Genomic DNA, 15642 nt, shown 5'->3' with positions numbered 1-15642 from the left:
TGACCGATTCACTGTAAATTAAATAAAGCAGCTAAAAACGATGGACATTCTAGCATAAACATAATATAGTGACAATCAGACACATTTTACAGCAAAAATGGTGCTTCGTTTGCAAATCAATTTATAAAAAAAAAAAAAAAAAAAAAAAACAACAACATGCTTTTCCTGCACCATTTAAACACAAATCTGCAGGATTTAAGACTTGCCACTGGGTGCCTTTAAAATAAAATCCGGATTGATACGGATACCCTCTGATAAAAAGCCCACCCGTTGCTTCTGAAAATAAAAGCAGACCTTTCATGGGGAAAATAGATTTGCAGCATTCAAGTTGTGGAAAATCATTAAACCTCTGTTCCTGCAAGGACACATCTCTGCTGCGGAACAGATGACCTCTCAAGCAGAAAGGCTTTAAATAAGGCTCTTATTAAATATATCCATAATATCAAACAAACTTAAAAAAGATCTTTAGACAACTACATATAAAATTATCTAGTGAAACGTTTTGTGACTACAATTCATCCATAACTTGATCGGATCACTAACATTTTCCTTATTAGGGAGTTATCCAATTATCCCTGATAAAGAAAAACAATCGGTCTACACATTTATTAATCACACAAAACAAGTACAAGTACCTAGCCACTTCAGTTATACACTAGCCATGTACAGAAGCTAATGTATTCCATAAATTGCAGGATCTCTGAAATACATTTCCAATACATGAAAATAAGCAACATATGGAAGACTGAGGCCCTATACATACCAAGCAATATCGCTCATGAGATCGGCCGGTGTGTAAGCGCTGCCTAATGGCCGATGCGCACTCCTGTCTGTGCAAGTATAGCTGGAGGGAGCAGATCATTAACTAGGGCAGTGGTCAGGGAACTCGGTCCTCATTACCCCACACAGTGCATGTTTTGCTGGTAACCCAGCAGGTGCACAGGTGTACTAATTACTCATTTATAAGGTCCGCAGGTGGAGATAATTATTTCACTTGTGATTCTGTGAGGAGACCTGCAAAACATGCACTGCGTGGGGTAATGAGGACCGAGTTCCCTGACCACTGCCCTACTTAATGATCTGCTCCCTCCATCTATACTTGCACAGACAGGAGTGCGCATCGGTCATTAGGCAGCGCTTACACACTGGCCGATCTCATGAGCGCCATACTGCAGCATGCCCCCCTCCCCCACCCCCAACGCCATTGCTTATCATCTGCAAGTGTGTATACACTTGCTGATGCCAGAGCTCAGCCGGTCTCACAGACGCTGATATTGGCAGTAGTAGGGGGATCGGCAAGTTTGTACGACCTCAACATATATTCTTTAACCCTTTGAGTGCCAACATCTGTGAGAGATATGCAAAATATCCATGGCGCAGACATTGGTTATATAAATTCAAATGAAAAAAAAAAAAAGGGTATTTGTGTAATATCTGGGCTCCCGTTTTTCTTATGAGACCGCGTGCGCTCGCCACGCTTCGGGCACGGTGGCTCGCTGCGCTCGCCACACTATATAAAATCAACTCCATGCGTAGTTGGATAGTAGGGGTATGAAAAAATGGGGTGCATTTAACATGGGAGCCCAGATAATACATAAGTACCAAAAAAAGTGTAAAAAGAAAAAAATAGATATTCCTATATACGGTAAACATTACAGGTCATTATGATGAATAAAAATATGCTTAGCAATTTTTACACCTATTTTGACAAATTATCTGGCCACTCAAAGGGTTAATATATGGGGCGAGAACATGGACTTGATTTTTGTACACATGAACAAAATCAGTTCTCAGTACCTGTAAAAACAGAAACTGTACGGGGGAGGGGGGTTTCTGTTTTTACATCTGTAGGCCATGTTCTTGCAATAAACATGTAAGGCCCCTCTAAATTTGTCAACATTTTCAAGGGCAACTGAAATATCAGTGTTTTTAGACTACACTATGAAGCATATTCAATTGTCTGGAGGTACTTTTTTTTAATCCTCATAGATGATAGAAAAAGTGGCTTTGAAATGACAATCAATTTGCAGGCATTTTTATACCCTGCACATTTAACAGCATTTTTCTGTTAAATTGAGTGTGGCTCAATAGATCCACAATTAAAAGTCAGGTCGACCCCAAATAGTTAACATGAAACAGTTTGACTAGTGTGTGTGCGCACACGCATACAATCTTGTAGGTTTCACCATATAACAATAGTGGAAACATCGGTACTCTTTACCTAGCACGGCGGCCATCGCATGCACTAAAAAACGGGTGCAACGCGATGCCCGCGATTTCCCATAGGGAACAATGTTAAAAGTGTGATTGGACGCGATTTTACTGTTCAATGCCTCAATGCCCTTGAGGGGACGCGGATACTTTCACAGGTAAACGCGTCCCTTCGCGGGCTTCACAGGTATCCGCTGCGCTCACCACGCTTCGGGCTCGGTTTCTCGCTGCGCTCGCCACACTATTCTATTCTAAACTCCACGCCGACGTGGTTAGTGGGGGTATGAAAAGGTCGGAGGACGCGTACCGCTGCGCTCGCCACGCTTCGGGTTCACGTTGATCATGAGGTGGCGTTCAATTGTGGGGGCCATTTCAGACTTCAGGGGGACTATTAGGGCTCTGTGGCCCATTTAACATTGTTTCCTATGGAAAAATCGCGGCCATTAAGGCATTGAACACTAAAATCGCGTCCAATCACACTTTTAACATTGATCCCTATGGGAAATCGTGGGCACCGCGATTTTTTACCCCCGATGACCGCGATGGACATCGTGGGCGCCGTGCTAGGTAAAGAGTACCGAAACATCTACCCTCGTGGGCTCGCTTTGTGCTCCATGCTTCAGGGCAGGTTACTATTCCTGATCATAGTCTCTATGTGTGTATGATAATTATTATTTTTTTAACTCGTCTCGAACCTGGTCATGTCTGCCTTTTGACCCTTGCAACTTTTTGGATAGCCACAATTTGCAGTTCAACCCACTCACTATCTTTTGACTGTAGATCAATGGTTCACAAAACATTATTGAATCATGGCACCCTAGGGTATCAGAATTTTTTTCCATGGTACACATTTGAGAAGTTTTTTAATGATACATTTGAAAAACACATGAACATTAAGTCAATTATTCCCATCTTCCTTGGTGTCAGTTATGTGGTGGTGTACAGTTGTGCTTCTCATTGTCCAAATGTTTTACGATTGGCAGCCACTAGCACTGGTTTTGCCTATTACCCATAAATAATTTGATCCTGAATCAGCTTTGTGGCACCCTAGGATGCAAAGGCATGCACAGCTTGGGAACCACTACTGATCTTTCCTACAGATACCATTGTAAATAAAAAGTTTAATATATCTTTTAATTTCACTTCTAAAGATGCCCATACATGCTGCGATTTCAGCTTGCGTTTTGAACTTTTAAAGTTTAAAACGCATCGCATTGGCTTCAATCGCACGGTGTATCTGCAGGGATGCGATGAGAGTCCCCGCTGGTACAATATTGTAAAGCACAAAAAGTATCTGCAGGCAGTACTTTTTGTGCTTTATTGCATCAGTTTTGGAGTACATGCGATGCTATGCGATGTCCATTAGTAACTATTAACTTTAAAAAAAAAAAAAGAAGGAGGCTAAAAATCGCATCGCACCTGCAAAGTACAGTACATCGCATCGCATCCACTTCAAATGCCAAAATCGCATGGCAGCTTGAAGTTCAAAACGCACAGCATACAAAATCGGTGCGTGTATGGGCACCTTAATACATGTAAAAATCAGCCACTTGTGAAAGTGACAAATATTTTTCTATGGGACAGTAAACAACATCTATGCTGTAATCCAAAATTTATTTGAAGCTTTTTTTTTACCCTTTCCATTGATAAAATAATTACGCCCACTTTTTTTCAATTGGATAGAATGAGAATCAGGAGGGCATGCAGCCACGGTATTTGTAGTTTAGGCGCATTAAGTTTTGCTAAATTCTTGAATCTAATAGGATAAGCTCCTATGTAATTTTTAGAGCATGAGTTGTTATAGGAATATAGATCAGGTTGTTATTTTAATAAGTATTGTGAGTAAAGCTATTAAGCATTCACACAGTATAGTTTATACATTGTGAATGCTCAATCATTTCCCTGGTTCACCCTGCATTGACGGGTTAAGGTGCCCACAAAATTGGGCAGATTTCGCAAGATTCAGACGGATGGGGTCGAAAAATCAGCCCAAATCGAATGTGTGTGACATCCCTTCCGACCCGATGCGCTGTCCCGTGCGCATCGGGTCAGAGTCGGGAGGTGGAACAGTCTGCACATAAAATATATCATATAGGACCATCAGTTGCACATCGTGAGTGTTTTTTCGCACATGCGATGTGTTGTGTCAGATCCGTAGGAGTGTGCCAGCAGTGAAGCACCATTGGCACACACCCATGTGCAGCGGTGGGGTGAGGGCAGCGGGGGAGCTAGTATCTGCATTAGTTGGGCAGCGGGGCATGAAGCGCTGCTGAATTTAAAGAAATATTTTGAAAAGACTGGCCAGCTGGTTACTGGCTGAACGAATTCTCTCAGCCAATCAGCAGACTCCCATCTGATTGGCTGAGAGAATTCGCTCAGCCAAACAGCAAATTCAACAGTGCTTCGATCCCTGCTGCCCGGCAAATGCTGCTTCTAGCTCTCTGCCACCACTGCTCGAACCCCGATGGCCAGACCCCGCTGCCCACCTCCCACATTTTTTTACATGCAATAAATCGCATGCTACTTATTGCATGTAAAAATGGCACATCAAGTGACAAATCCTTAGTGAGCCCTCCCGGGGAGCTCAATGGGCAAACTGGTCCTTAGGACAAGTCGGACTAGTGTATAGGGGCCTTCACAGAAACATATCAAATTGAAAAATAGTTATGTGGTTATTGTATCTACAACCAAGGCAATAAACACTTTTTGCCCCCTCTCCACATCGGAGAACATTATTTAGCTGTAGTACATAAAAAGTTTTACTCTACATTAAAAATAAATAAATTATCCAATTTATGGCTTATTGAAATCTCTACATGGAAGACTGCAAATCAGCTGTACTTTTCTCTGTCTCTCTTATATCCCTTTCACACCGCACATCGGACCCACTGTGACTAGCTCCAAACCTTATAAGTCCAATTGCTGGGTTGGATGACTCAGGCTATAAAAAGGGATAAACCCGGTCGCCCTATTTAATGGGTGATTCAGGCTTAATGTGAAAGCACCAAACTCGGGATCGAGATCTCAGATCCGACATGTCACAGCGATGTAAAATGGGTACTACAGTGTGATATGGATGGAAGTAGAAACCAAGTGACTACATCTGTTGACAATAGAACACATTTGTTACCATTGTGAGCATGAAGTACTTTCAACAAAAAAAGTTTTGCATTTGTGGCATGGGTCTTAGTGTCAGCACAATTATAGACTGCCATTAACATATTAGCAGTCACAGAGCCCTTTCCCGCATGCAGGGTGTCACAGCCTGCCCAAATCTATACAAACAGGTTACATCTAAATAAATATAAAACACTGAAAACAGTGTGGGTATTTAAACTCATCATTAAAGCATATCATAATTTAGTTTATTAATTATGTACATAAAAAGGGAATTAAAAAAAAAAAAATGAAAAAATATTGAAGTCCTCGAGTATGGAAATTTTATTACATTAACTGTAACATATTTGTTATGTGATGAACAACCCTATCAATTACCGGGAAATGAAAAGATGTCTGTACTTGAAGATTAATTAAAGAGCTTCCCGACAGTGATTAAGAGTTAACAATTTATCATTTTATTATCACTAGGAGAAGAAAATAATGGTGTAAGACCATAGGTACAAGACCGTAATAGTGATAAAACTCCAAATAGAAACACTTATGTAATATTTTGTATTTTATTTCCCTTCCCTCAACCCCATTTTACTCACATAATTTTTTTTTTTTACACCGTGAGCGCTATCACTATATAACAAGCAGATTGAATTGCACAACCATTCTGATACAAATTAAAAGCCTGTTATGATGGGAATTGCTAGGACACTGCAGCTGTGATGTGCAAATATTGGTGCTAGGTCGCTTTTAATCCACAAAACTCTGCATAGTATGCCATATATTTTCAGAAAATGATAAAAGTAGTTCCAAAAAAAAAAAAAAAAAAAAATTATTTATTTTCAAAAAAGAAGTTTGATAGAGCATAAGAGTAGCAATATAAACAATATGGAAATGAGATAGTCTTAAATCACATCAATTACATAATCTTTGGAATTGCATTAAAATACTTAAAAGCTATAGAGTCCCAGCAGAAATGTTACTAATTAAGATCAAGTACTGTGTAGACTTAAGGGAGCACAGTACATTTGGAACCAATAAAAGACATTTCAATGTACGTTCATTATTTGTGGTTTCTTAACATTTACTTACATAGCGCACCCATTATGCAGCACTTCACAGAGAATATTTAGTCCTTTATCAGTCCCATTAGAGTTTACATCTACATACCATATCACATGGACATACATACTAAGGTGTATTATCAAAAGCCAATTAACTTGCTAGTATTTCTTATAAAAAAAGAAAGAATCTCGCCCCTATACTACAAGACCGTGCTCTTTTTGCCAGAAAACAGGTGAGCTCAGTGTGATTTCACAGTGTGGAGCTGGTTTGTGTGTTACAATGCATCTTATTTCACAAAACGGTGGGAATAGGATGCCCAAACATTGTCTGCTGATTAAAAAGGATAACACTACATGCCTATATTCTGTGTTAATGCAGCCTATATCTGTATACGAAATGCCACATTAAAAATAGTTTTCCAGTAAAATGCATTTCGTATGCAGATACAGTTGTGGTCGTAGATAGAATATATATATATATATATATATATATATATATATATATATATATATATATATATATATATATATATATATATATATATATATATATATATATATATATATATATATATATATATTGAACAGACCCTTGTGTCGCGCCACATAATGTATGGTCAATTTATACGGGGCTGCCCTACTCACTGAATCCCCTGTTGGATGGGGGATAGGGGGAAAATATGGAGAGCAATAGTGGGTTGGCGCCCCTAATGTTGATCACTCCAATTAGATCAACCAAGCCTTAGTCAATATAAATCTAGCACATAGGAAAAAAGGGTACTTGTTTCCTAGCACGGCCACAACGATCATGATCGTGGTCATCGGGTGTAAAATCGTGGGCATCGCGGCCATCGCATGCACTAAAAAAAATCGGGTGCGATGGGCCAGACGCGATGCCTGCGATTTCCCCATAGAGAACAATGTTAAATGCCTCAATTTACCCGTGATGACCACGATTTCCCATAGGAAACAATGTGAAATGGCTCAATTTAACCAAATTATCATAGGAACAATTGTAAATGGCCCAAAAACACCCCTGAACATTGAAATGTCCCCCCAAAAGTAGTTTACGCCACCCCGCGATCAACGTGAACCCGAAGCGTGGCGAGCGCAGCGAGCCCGCGAGGGGTGGCGGTACGCGTCCTCCGACCTTTTCATACCCCCACTATCCACGTCGGCGTGGAGTCGAGATTAGAATAGTGTGGCGAGCGCAGCGAGCCACCGAGCCCGAAGCGTGGCGAGCCCCGCGAGGGGACGCGGATACCTGTGAAGCCCGCGAAGGGACGCGTTTACCTGTGAAGGTATCCGCGTCCGCTCGCCACGATTCGGGCTCGGTGGCTCGCTGCACTCGCCACATTTCGGGTTCACGTTGATCGCGGGGTGGCGTGAAATACTTTTGGGGGGACATGTCAATGTTCAGGGGTGTTTTTTGGGGTTTCTGGCCCATTTACCATTGTTCCCTATGATGATTTGGGTAAATTGACCCATTTAACATTGTTTCCTATGGGAAATCGCGGGTAAATTGAGGCATTTAACATTGTTCCCTATGGGGAAATCGCGGCCATCGCGGGTGGACCATTTAAGCATTTTTTGCCGCATACGACCCGACCGACGCGATTTTCATTGTTTTCAATGCATTTCAATGAATATAAAAGATTCCTTTCTCCCTTTAAACAACAATTTTCCAAAAAGGAGCCTTTAGAGGTGGCTATACCTATAGTGGATAAAAATGATGATAACTGTCTTCCTAAAGGATCTGGGGGGAGCCCAGTTGGTTTAAGGGCTAGATATCAGGTAGGTCCAGCTTAATACAATTTAAAAGGCGATAAATTCAGTACAGAATCAGGGGTGCTCCAGGAGGCAATCCTCACCCTTAGTAGATGTGCTCTGGTCACTGGTTCAGACAACATTCAGACTGAACCAGTGACCAGAGCACATCTACTAAGGGTGAGGATTGCCTCCTGGAGCACCCCTGATTCTGTACTGAATTTATCGCCTTTTAAATTGTATTAAGCTGGACCTACCTGATATCTAGCCCTTAAACCAACTGGGCTCCCCCCAGATCCTTTAGGAAGACAGTTATCATTTTTATCCACTATAGGTATAGCCACCTCTAAAGGCTCCTTTTTGGAAAATTGTTGTTTAAAGGGAGAAAGGAATCTTTTATGGCAACATTGTTTGGAAAAAAATCTTTCCCCACCAACTGGTCCTCCTACATAGACTTTGGAAATAGTTAACCCCTGATGAAGTCCCGCTAAAGGGGCGAAACGCGTTGGGTTACTTTCTTCTGCTGTTTCCATGTACCAGAGATGTATCAATGACATGTACAAATATCTGGAATAACTATTACCACTGTGTGGAAAGAAAATACTTTTTAATAAATATTTAAAGATTGAATGGACTTTTTTCCTATGTGCTAGATTTATATTTTTATATTGACTAAGGCTTGGTTGATCTAATTGGAGTGATCAACATTAGGGGCGCCAACCCACTATTGCGTATATATATATATATATGAAAAATGCATAATGGGAATCCTACAGTATTTTGTGGTTAAAGTTTCCATGACAATTCCCATCCGCAGGATAAAACCTAGCTTGACTACCAGCTCAGATCTGTTCAATTAGCAGTCATCAAAATAAAACTTGTGCCCCTTAATATCCAAATTCTTTTATATGACTGTTGCTTTAAACATGTCAGATCATACGCATGTAGCTTTAATAAATCCTTGTAAAGCCACTACCTTTAAAAACAACAAATCATCTTTTGTATAGGAATAGGGTGGCCAATCCCGGGATCGGGATCGGCGGGATCCCGGGATTTGGCCCCCAAAACGCCGGGATTTTAATCCCGGGATTGGAGTTTCCAATCCCGGGATTTCGGGATTAGACTGCGCATGCGCGCAGTCTAATGCCGGGCAGCGTCTGAGCATTGCTCAGACGCTGCCCGACTTCTCCCGGCAGCACTGCGCAGCGTGACCTCTCAGCGTGAGATCAGAGGTCACGCTGCGCAGGAGGAAGAGGTCGCGCCCGGCTTTGTAATGCCGCACCGCCCGCCCGCCCAGCCAGCGCACCCATCCACCCAGACAGCCAACGCGTCCACCCGACCAGCCAGCCAGCAGCGCGCCTACCCAACCAGCCAGCGCACCCGCCCACCCAGCCAGCACGCCAGCCCGCACCCAGCGGCATTGACGACCCGCCCCCCACACAGCAACCCCTCAAAACGTAAGTAATTTTGGGGCAGTCTTTTTATTGGGAAAGCCAATCCCGGGATCCCGGGATTGAGCATTTTTCAATCCCGAATCCCGGGATTGAAAAAATGCCCCGGGATTGGCTTCCCTATATAGGAATAAGCAGTGAAAGATTTTGCTCACTAGGTAGATTTAACAAAGCATTCACTGAAGTTCAGAAAACTTTACAAATGTATTTAAGCCACTGAGAATCAGGCATGTTCACAGAACAGATCACATCAGATCAATGGCAAGCACGTCTTTGTATCTCAGTTATATATCGTAGGAAATGAGTGTCTTAGGGAGAAAAACTTAAACTGGATAGAATATATATATATATATATATATATATATATATATATATAGCGCATTCTTGAAATCAAATGCAAAACAAAATTATAAATATTTAAGTGAAGAGGATACGCTGTTCATTTTGTAGGTCATATGGAGAGTTACCAATCCTGCGGCTCATCCCAACCAATACTCTACATGGCTACCTGCAGGTGACCAAGTCAGGCGCTATTGGGCCATTAAAACTCAGAGGCTTCATCATTACAGGGCAACAGTGATCATGTTGTCTTCCGATTATTTTTTTCTGAATATTACATAATCTTTGGAACCACATTACAAGGTTTCAGAGAAGGATGCAACAAATACTAGTCAAGACTGGGCAAAAATATAGAAAACCGCAAATCCGGTCACACTCATTATCTTCATTTCTCCCTACAAACAAGTAGTGACAGTGTGGTGCTGCAGCTCTGCTTGGCACATTGTTCAGATTTTAGAGAGGATCAACTCTCAAACACAGGACACCTCCATTATACCAGTATGAAGGCTGCATGAGGCTTTATTAAAAAGAACATAACACAGGTATATAGATATATATAGAAGATAGCAGAAGTAGACAGATTGTAAAAATACTGCGGTCTAGGAACATTCCTCGACAGTTCCTAGACCAGTCATATGTTGAAAGATCAGCACATACCTTGTTATCTTGTTTACTTAAAATCAGGTCTTTTAATATCGTATCTAGTTATTTTTATAATAAAAAGGTCTAAAATCATGTAAACGCAGGCTCTAATAACTTTATAAATTAATTTATTTTGCAACATTACTAGTATGTTTATTAAAAAATATTATTAGCTAATATGACCAGAAGTCACTTACCAGTTGTCCTGATCTCAGATTTATCATCAGACTGTCCTGAAAAAAAAAAAATGGAATTTTAAAAACTCCGAAGAAAATATCATCTACAATTCTTAAATATTGTGATTACCTCTAGCAAGTTAAAAACAACAGAAGACAGTCAAGTACAATGTTATTCCCCAAAGAAGCCATCGACTACTGTGCATTAAGCACAAATTTATGCTCATGGCATACATCATTCTCTCAAAAACCCTAATGGAATCTTTTTAACAAGTTACCAAAATCAAAAGGAAGATAGAAGATAATCTAAAAATATTGCCAGTGGCATACTGACAGATATCACACTTTCATGCACGCTGAATTAATCATGGTTGTTGGCAAGAAAACCAATAAAATACATCTATCTTCCACAATCCCTTATAGACATTAAGTGAAAGTATAGCCTGTAAACTCCATCTAAGCATCTGCAGTAGTTCACATTTTCTAGTTACTGAAATATAAAATAAACATAAGATTTATACAGAATAAACTTTAAATATCACCAGAGATTAAGACTATTTTACTGTACTGTGTAAATTAATCATCTGTATGTAAAGTTAGGTCAAAATGTTAATTATTTTATCCAGTTTTTCCTTATTGTATGTTTTTTTGTACTCCTGCTGGTACAAATATGCAAATCATCCACTTGACATTAAATATACTAAAATAGGTTTAATGGTTTATTTATTTCAAGAGTTATGTTATAACTGTGAAAGGGGGGCCTTGCTAAAAAAAAAAAAGACTGAAAGGGTCTCTTCTTTATAAAGCGTGCCCCAGAAAATACATTTTCAATCTTTTTCGTGCTCCCTTTTAGCAAGGCCCCCCTTTCCCAGTTTGAGTTTTCTGAACTCGTCCTGGGGGCACCACCAACCAGGATACCGATATGATGTGTCTTTTGGATTTACACTAATGTTAGTAATTTAATTAACCTGATAAATATTTCCCTAATTCAAATAAAACTTGTATTATGTTATAACTGTATCTGGCATCTTGAATCCTGAACGCATGTTCCAAATGGTAATTTATTTAATACATAAGGAAGGCCATTCCACATCAGACTAACAAAGTCCACCAACCATCTCAGCGTTTTACAAATTTTTTTTATTTGAGAGGATGTGAAGAAAAAAAACTATTTTTGCCAAATATCTCAACTGTCTGATAGCTAATTCAATACTAATTTTTCAATTTAGTAAATGACTTACTAATTGAGGCTTTGTTATCCAGTTTATTAAAAGTATCACAGGTGTTTATTAAGGAATCACCAAGAAACTTGGACCCATTATGTAATTTTTCTTCACTAATCCAAAAGGCCAAACCAAATTATTGTTTTTGCCTTATGTTTCAAGTTACAGCAAATAACTCCTTTTTCGAAGATAATTTAAAAAAACACTAGCAGAATGCGACATTACATATCCCAATTTTATTAAGGTGCATAACAAAAAAGTTTACATTACTACCTCAAAAAAATTACAGTGGTACTCCATTTAATAGTGGAGAAAAAAATAAATCAAGTTGATGTTCAATTACTGTTGTCCCGCATAAATAATTAACACAAGAAATCATGAAATTTTAAAACTTTAATATAAAACTTAAGTGGAGTCTATAAATTAACAATCACATTATTTCTTCCTTGTTTGGAACCTGTTGTAACGGTCTGTAATTTTCCTTAAAGCGTCAGCCGAAAGAGCTTCACAATAGTAAAGAGTGATAAAATAAACTGGGTAGTAACAAACTTAAGGTGCCCATACGCGTTACTTTTGTATACAATATCGCATCTCATCGCATCTCTGTTTTGAGATGAGATCCAGTACAAAAATTATGTACAGCACATACTTTTTGTACTAGATCTCATCGCAAAACCGAGATGTGATGAGATGCAATATTGTATAAAATAATTGTAATGTGTATGGGCACCTTTACAATCTATAGGGGTAATCGGAGGGATATATAAGGATATGATTCCATAGCATGGCAGTCCCACCAGATTGCAAGACAGTCCTGAATGGGGTGCAATTAGATATGAATGCTACTGGAGGATTTGTGGGGGTTCTGGAATATGATAAGCTTGCCTGAAGAGGTGAGTTTTCAGGGAACACTTGAAAGTTTTGAGACTAGAAGAGTCATAGGGATCGATCCTATTAGGTGCGGATGATTTGCACTAGCGAATCAACAGGCACTGGGCGCACTTCATGGTGGACTGAATTCGCTTAAAAGTCGGTGCGAGCAATTTTAAGCAAATTCGGCCCAGCGAAGGGTGCGAGATCAGCTTAATTTGGTGGCCGTTTTCAGCATGTAAACAGCACCTCGCACCCTTTAACATTAATAGGATCGACAACTTAATGTGCGTGGAAGGGCATTCCATAGGGTGGGTGCTGCCCGAAGAAAGTTCTGCAGTTGTGAATGGGAGCTAGTAATGAGTGTGGATGAGAGACAGATAACCCCACAGAAATTACCCAAAAGAACAAAAAGCATAGGAAGCACTTTTATAAACCTAAACATATACATTATAAATATGCTTACTATGTTATCCCCTTAAAAATCGGGACATTGATTAATTACACAGGTTCTGTGGCTGGCTAGCACCTGCTTTTAATCATCCAGAGAACATGTGTAATTCATAACTGTCCGGAGTTAAAGAGATATGGGGGTATTCAAGTATCTGCAATCATTGATCACGGATAATTCTGTCACTGCGGACTACTCAATCAGCCCTGATAAGCTGGAGAAACAATGGGAAAAACAGCAAGTATTTTTTTCTCCCCCTCATATATTCCCACACAATGGGTCTAACAATGTACAAACCCAATTACTGGCCCTGGTGCTATTCAATAGTGCAATCGTGCAGCAATGCAGTTGAGGCCGCATTCAAGGGACCTGGTGCCATTCAATAGTGCAATCATACAGCAATACAGAGAAGGCCACATTTAAGGGACTTGACATCAAAAGTAAAGCAGGAGCTGTTACACAAGTTCAATAGTCCATTTCAGATTTCCATTTTTATTCAAGAAATCAAAACAATCCATGTAATAAATGTGGAACGTTGGATCCACTGAGCTTGTGACTTACTTTTGATTCCAAGTCCCTTGAGTTCTGCCACCTCTATATAATAGAACGATCACACACACGGGCCAATTATTTGACTTAAAAGTATTGATGTGTGCTTGCGTGGGATTCCTCCCACAATCCAAAAATATACTGGTAGGCTAATTGTCTCCCAACAAAAATTAACCCTAGAATGTCTGTGTGTGCGTGGACATTTGGTAGGGAATATAGAATGTAAGCTCCACTGGGGCAGGGACTGATGTGAATGTTCAACTATACTTTGTAGCGCTGCGGAATATGTGTGCGCTATATAAATAAATGGTACTTGTGTATTATCACGGCGCCCGAATTTACTACGTACGCAAACGTAGTGAAATCGTATCGCATTGCATGCCGTTATGGTATGGCATGCAATGTGATTTTGATGCTTATTAAGGGCATTTAATGTACTATAGCATTAAATGACATATAATGTCATTTATTAATGCCGTCCCCCCCCCCCCCCCCCCCCCACCCCAGTATCATCGTGATCCTGAAGCGTGGCGAGCGGCGGCAGTAGTACGCGTCCGACCGACCTTTTCATACCCCAAAATAAATGACATTATATGTAATTTTACCATTAAATGGCATTATTTTAGGTTCCATCAGAACCGATATCTCATAGCATCGCATGCTATACGATGCTATTTTTCGCATCCTATCTTTTAAATGGATTCCCTGACACAGAGCAGTGAATACATTAGATAGGAAAATGTAATCGCATCGCATGCCATACAATGCGATTTCACTACCGTGAATAGCCCTCTACGCAAATGGAGTAGTAGGCGCAGTGATACTTCACAAGTACCAAATATCTTAATAAATAAATAAATGTAAAAAAAAAAAAAAACACATACTATGATAAAAATAGGACATTAACATTCATAATTATTACAATGTTAAATGATGCCCATAATTGCTACAAATACTGTTTGCAAACCCCATATGTACTTGCATAACCAGTTTCACCATGGTCAGTCTTTAAAAAATAAAAAAGTTAAATTAAGATTTATTATATCCACACGAGTAGGATGTTGAGGCATAACACCAGACCAGCTAATGTACAAAATACATGAGAAAAACATAGTCTTAACAGTTATAATCCCAGATCAGATTTCACAGTGAAAGTATTAGGTATAATTACAGCCTTAAGGGAGATCCCACCAATTCATGTGGCTACAAACTGGAATAATTTAGCAAAATATGAATACAAAAATTCACAGACACTGGAGAAGCACTTTGTCTTTAAACATCTTGACATGTTCCTACACCCATTATGGGAGTTTACTCAGGAGGATAAGGTATACAGTCACTACCTGTTCCGCCTATTTAAACTAAATAAATTCCAGTCAACCATGAGCTACAAAATTACTATTACCTAACCTGCAATTCTGATTATCCCTCTAGGTATTTACAGGGATAAAGGTCTAAATATTGAAAAGTAATGTATTGAAAAACAAAACCCAAATAAAATCTAAAAAAACTAAATAAAAAAAATAAAAAATAAAAAAGGAGGATCTAGTATGCCCCAATGAACTTGCAACACAGTAATGTTTTAACTCCGGTTCATCAGATCATTTGTCTCATTAAAACGATAGATAATATTCCTAATTTTAACATTTCAAATGGTTCCTTAATGCACAAGCACCAGCATCTACAGTATCTGTTCAATCCCAGAATAGTTGAAGTGATGGCACATTTTCTTCAGGGTATAAAGATAACGTAGACAAGGCACTATGCCTCTCTGTGTAGTGGTTCTTG

General features: G+C 39.6%; 1 protein-coding gene across 1 annotated transcript in view; it reads right to left on the bottom strand.

Moving 5' to 3' along the window:
* The window catches only part of GTF2F2 (general transcription factor IIF subunit 2), a 171485-nt gene that overhangs the window by 115299 nt on the left and 40544 nt on the right, over window positions 1-15642 (bottom strand). The window contains exon 5 of the mRNA XM_083168959.1: window positions 10783-10818. Within this exon, the coding sequence (XP_083025085.1) occupies window positions 10783-10818 (36 nt within the window). The remainder of the gene's footprint in view (window positions 1-10782; window positions 10819-15642) is intronic.

This window comes from Crinia signifera, chromosome 2 (genome assembly GCF_055691185.1).
Source record: "Crinia signifera chromosome 2, ASM5569118v1, whole genome shotgun sequence".
NCBI classification, from domain to species: domain Eukaryota; kingdom Metazoa; phylum Chordata; class Amphibia; order Anura; family Myobatrachidae; genus Crinia; species Crinia signifera.
This window is presented reverse-complemented; position numbering and strand designations above follow the sequence as displayed.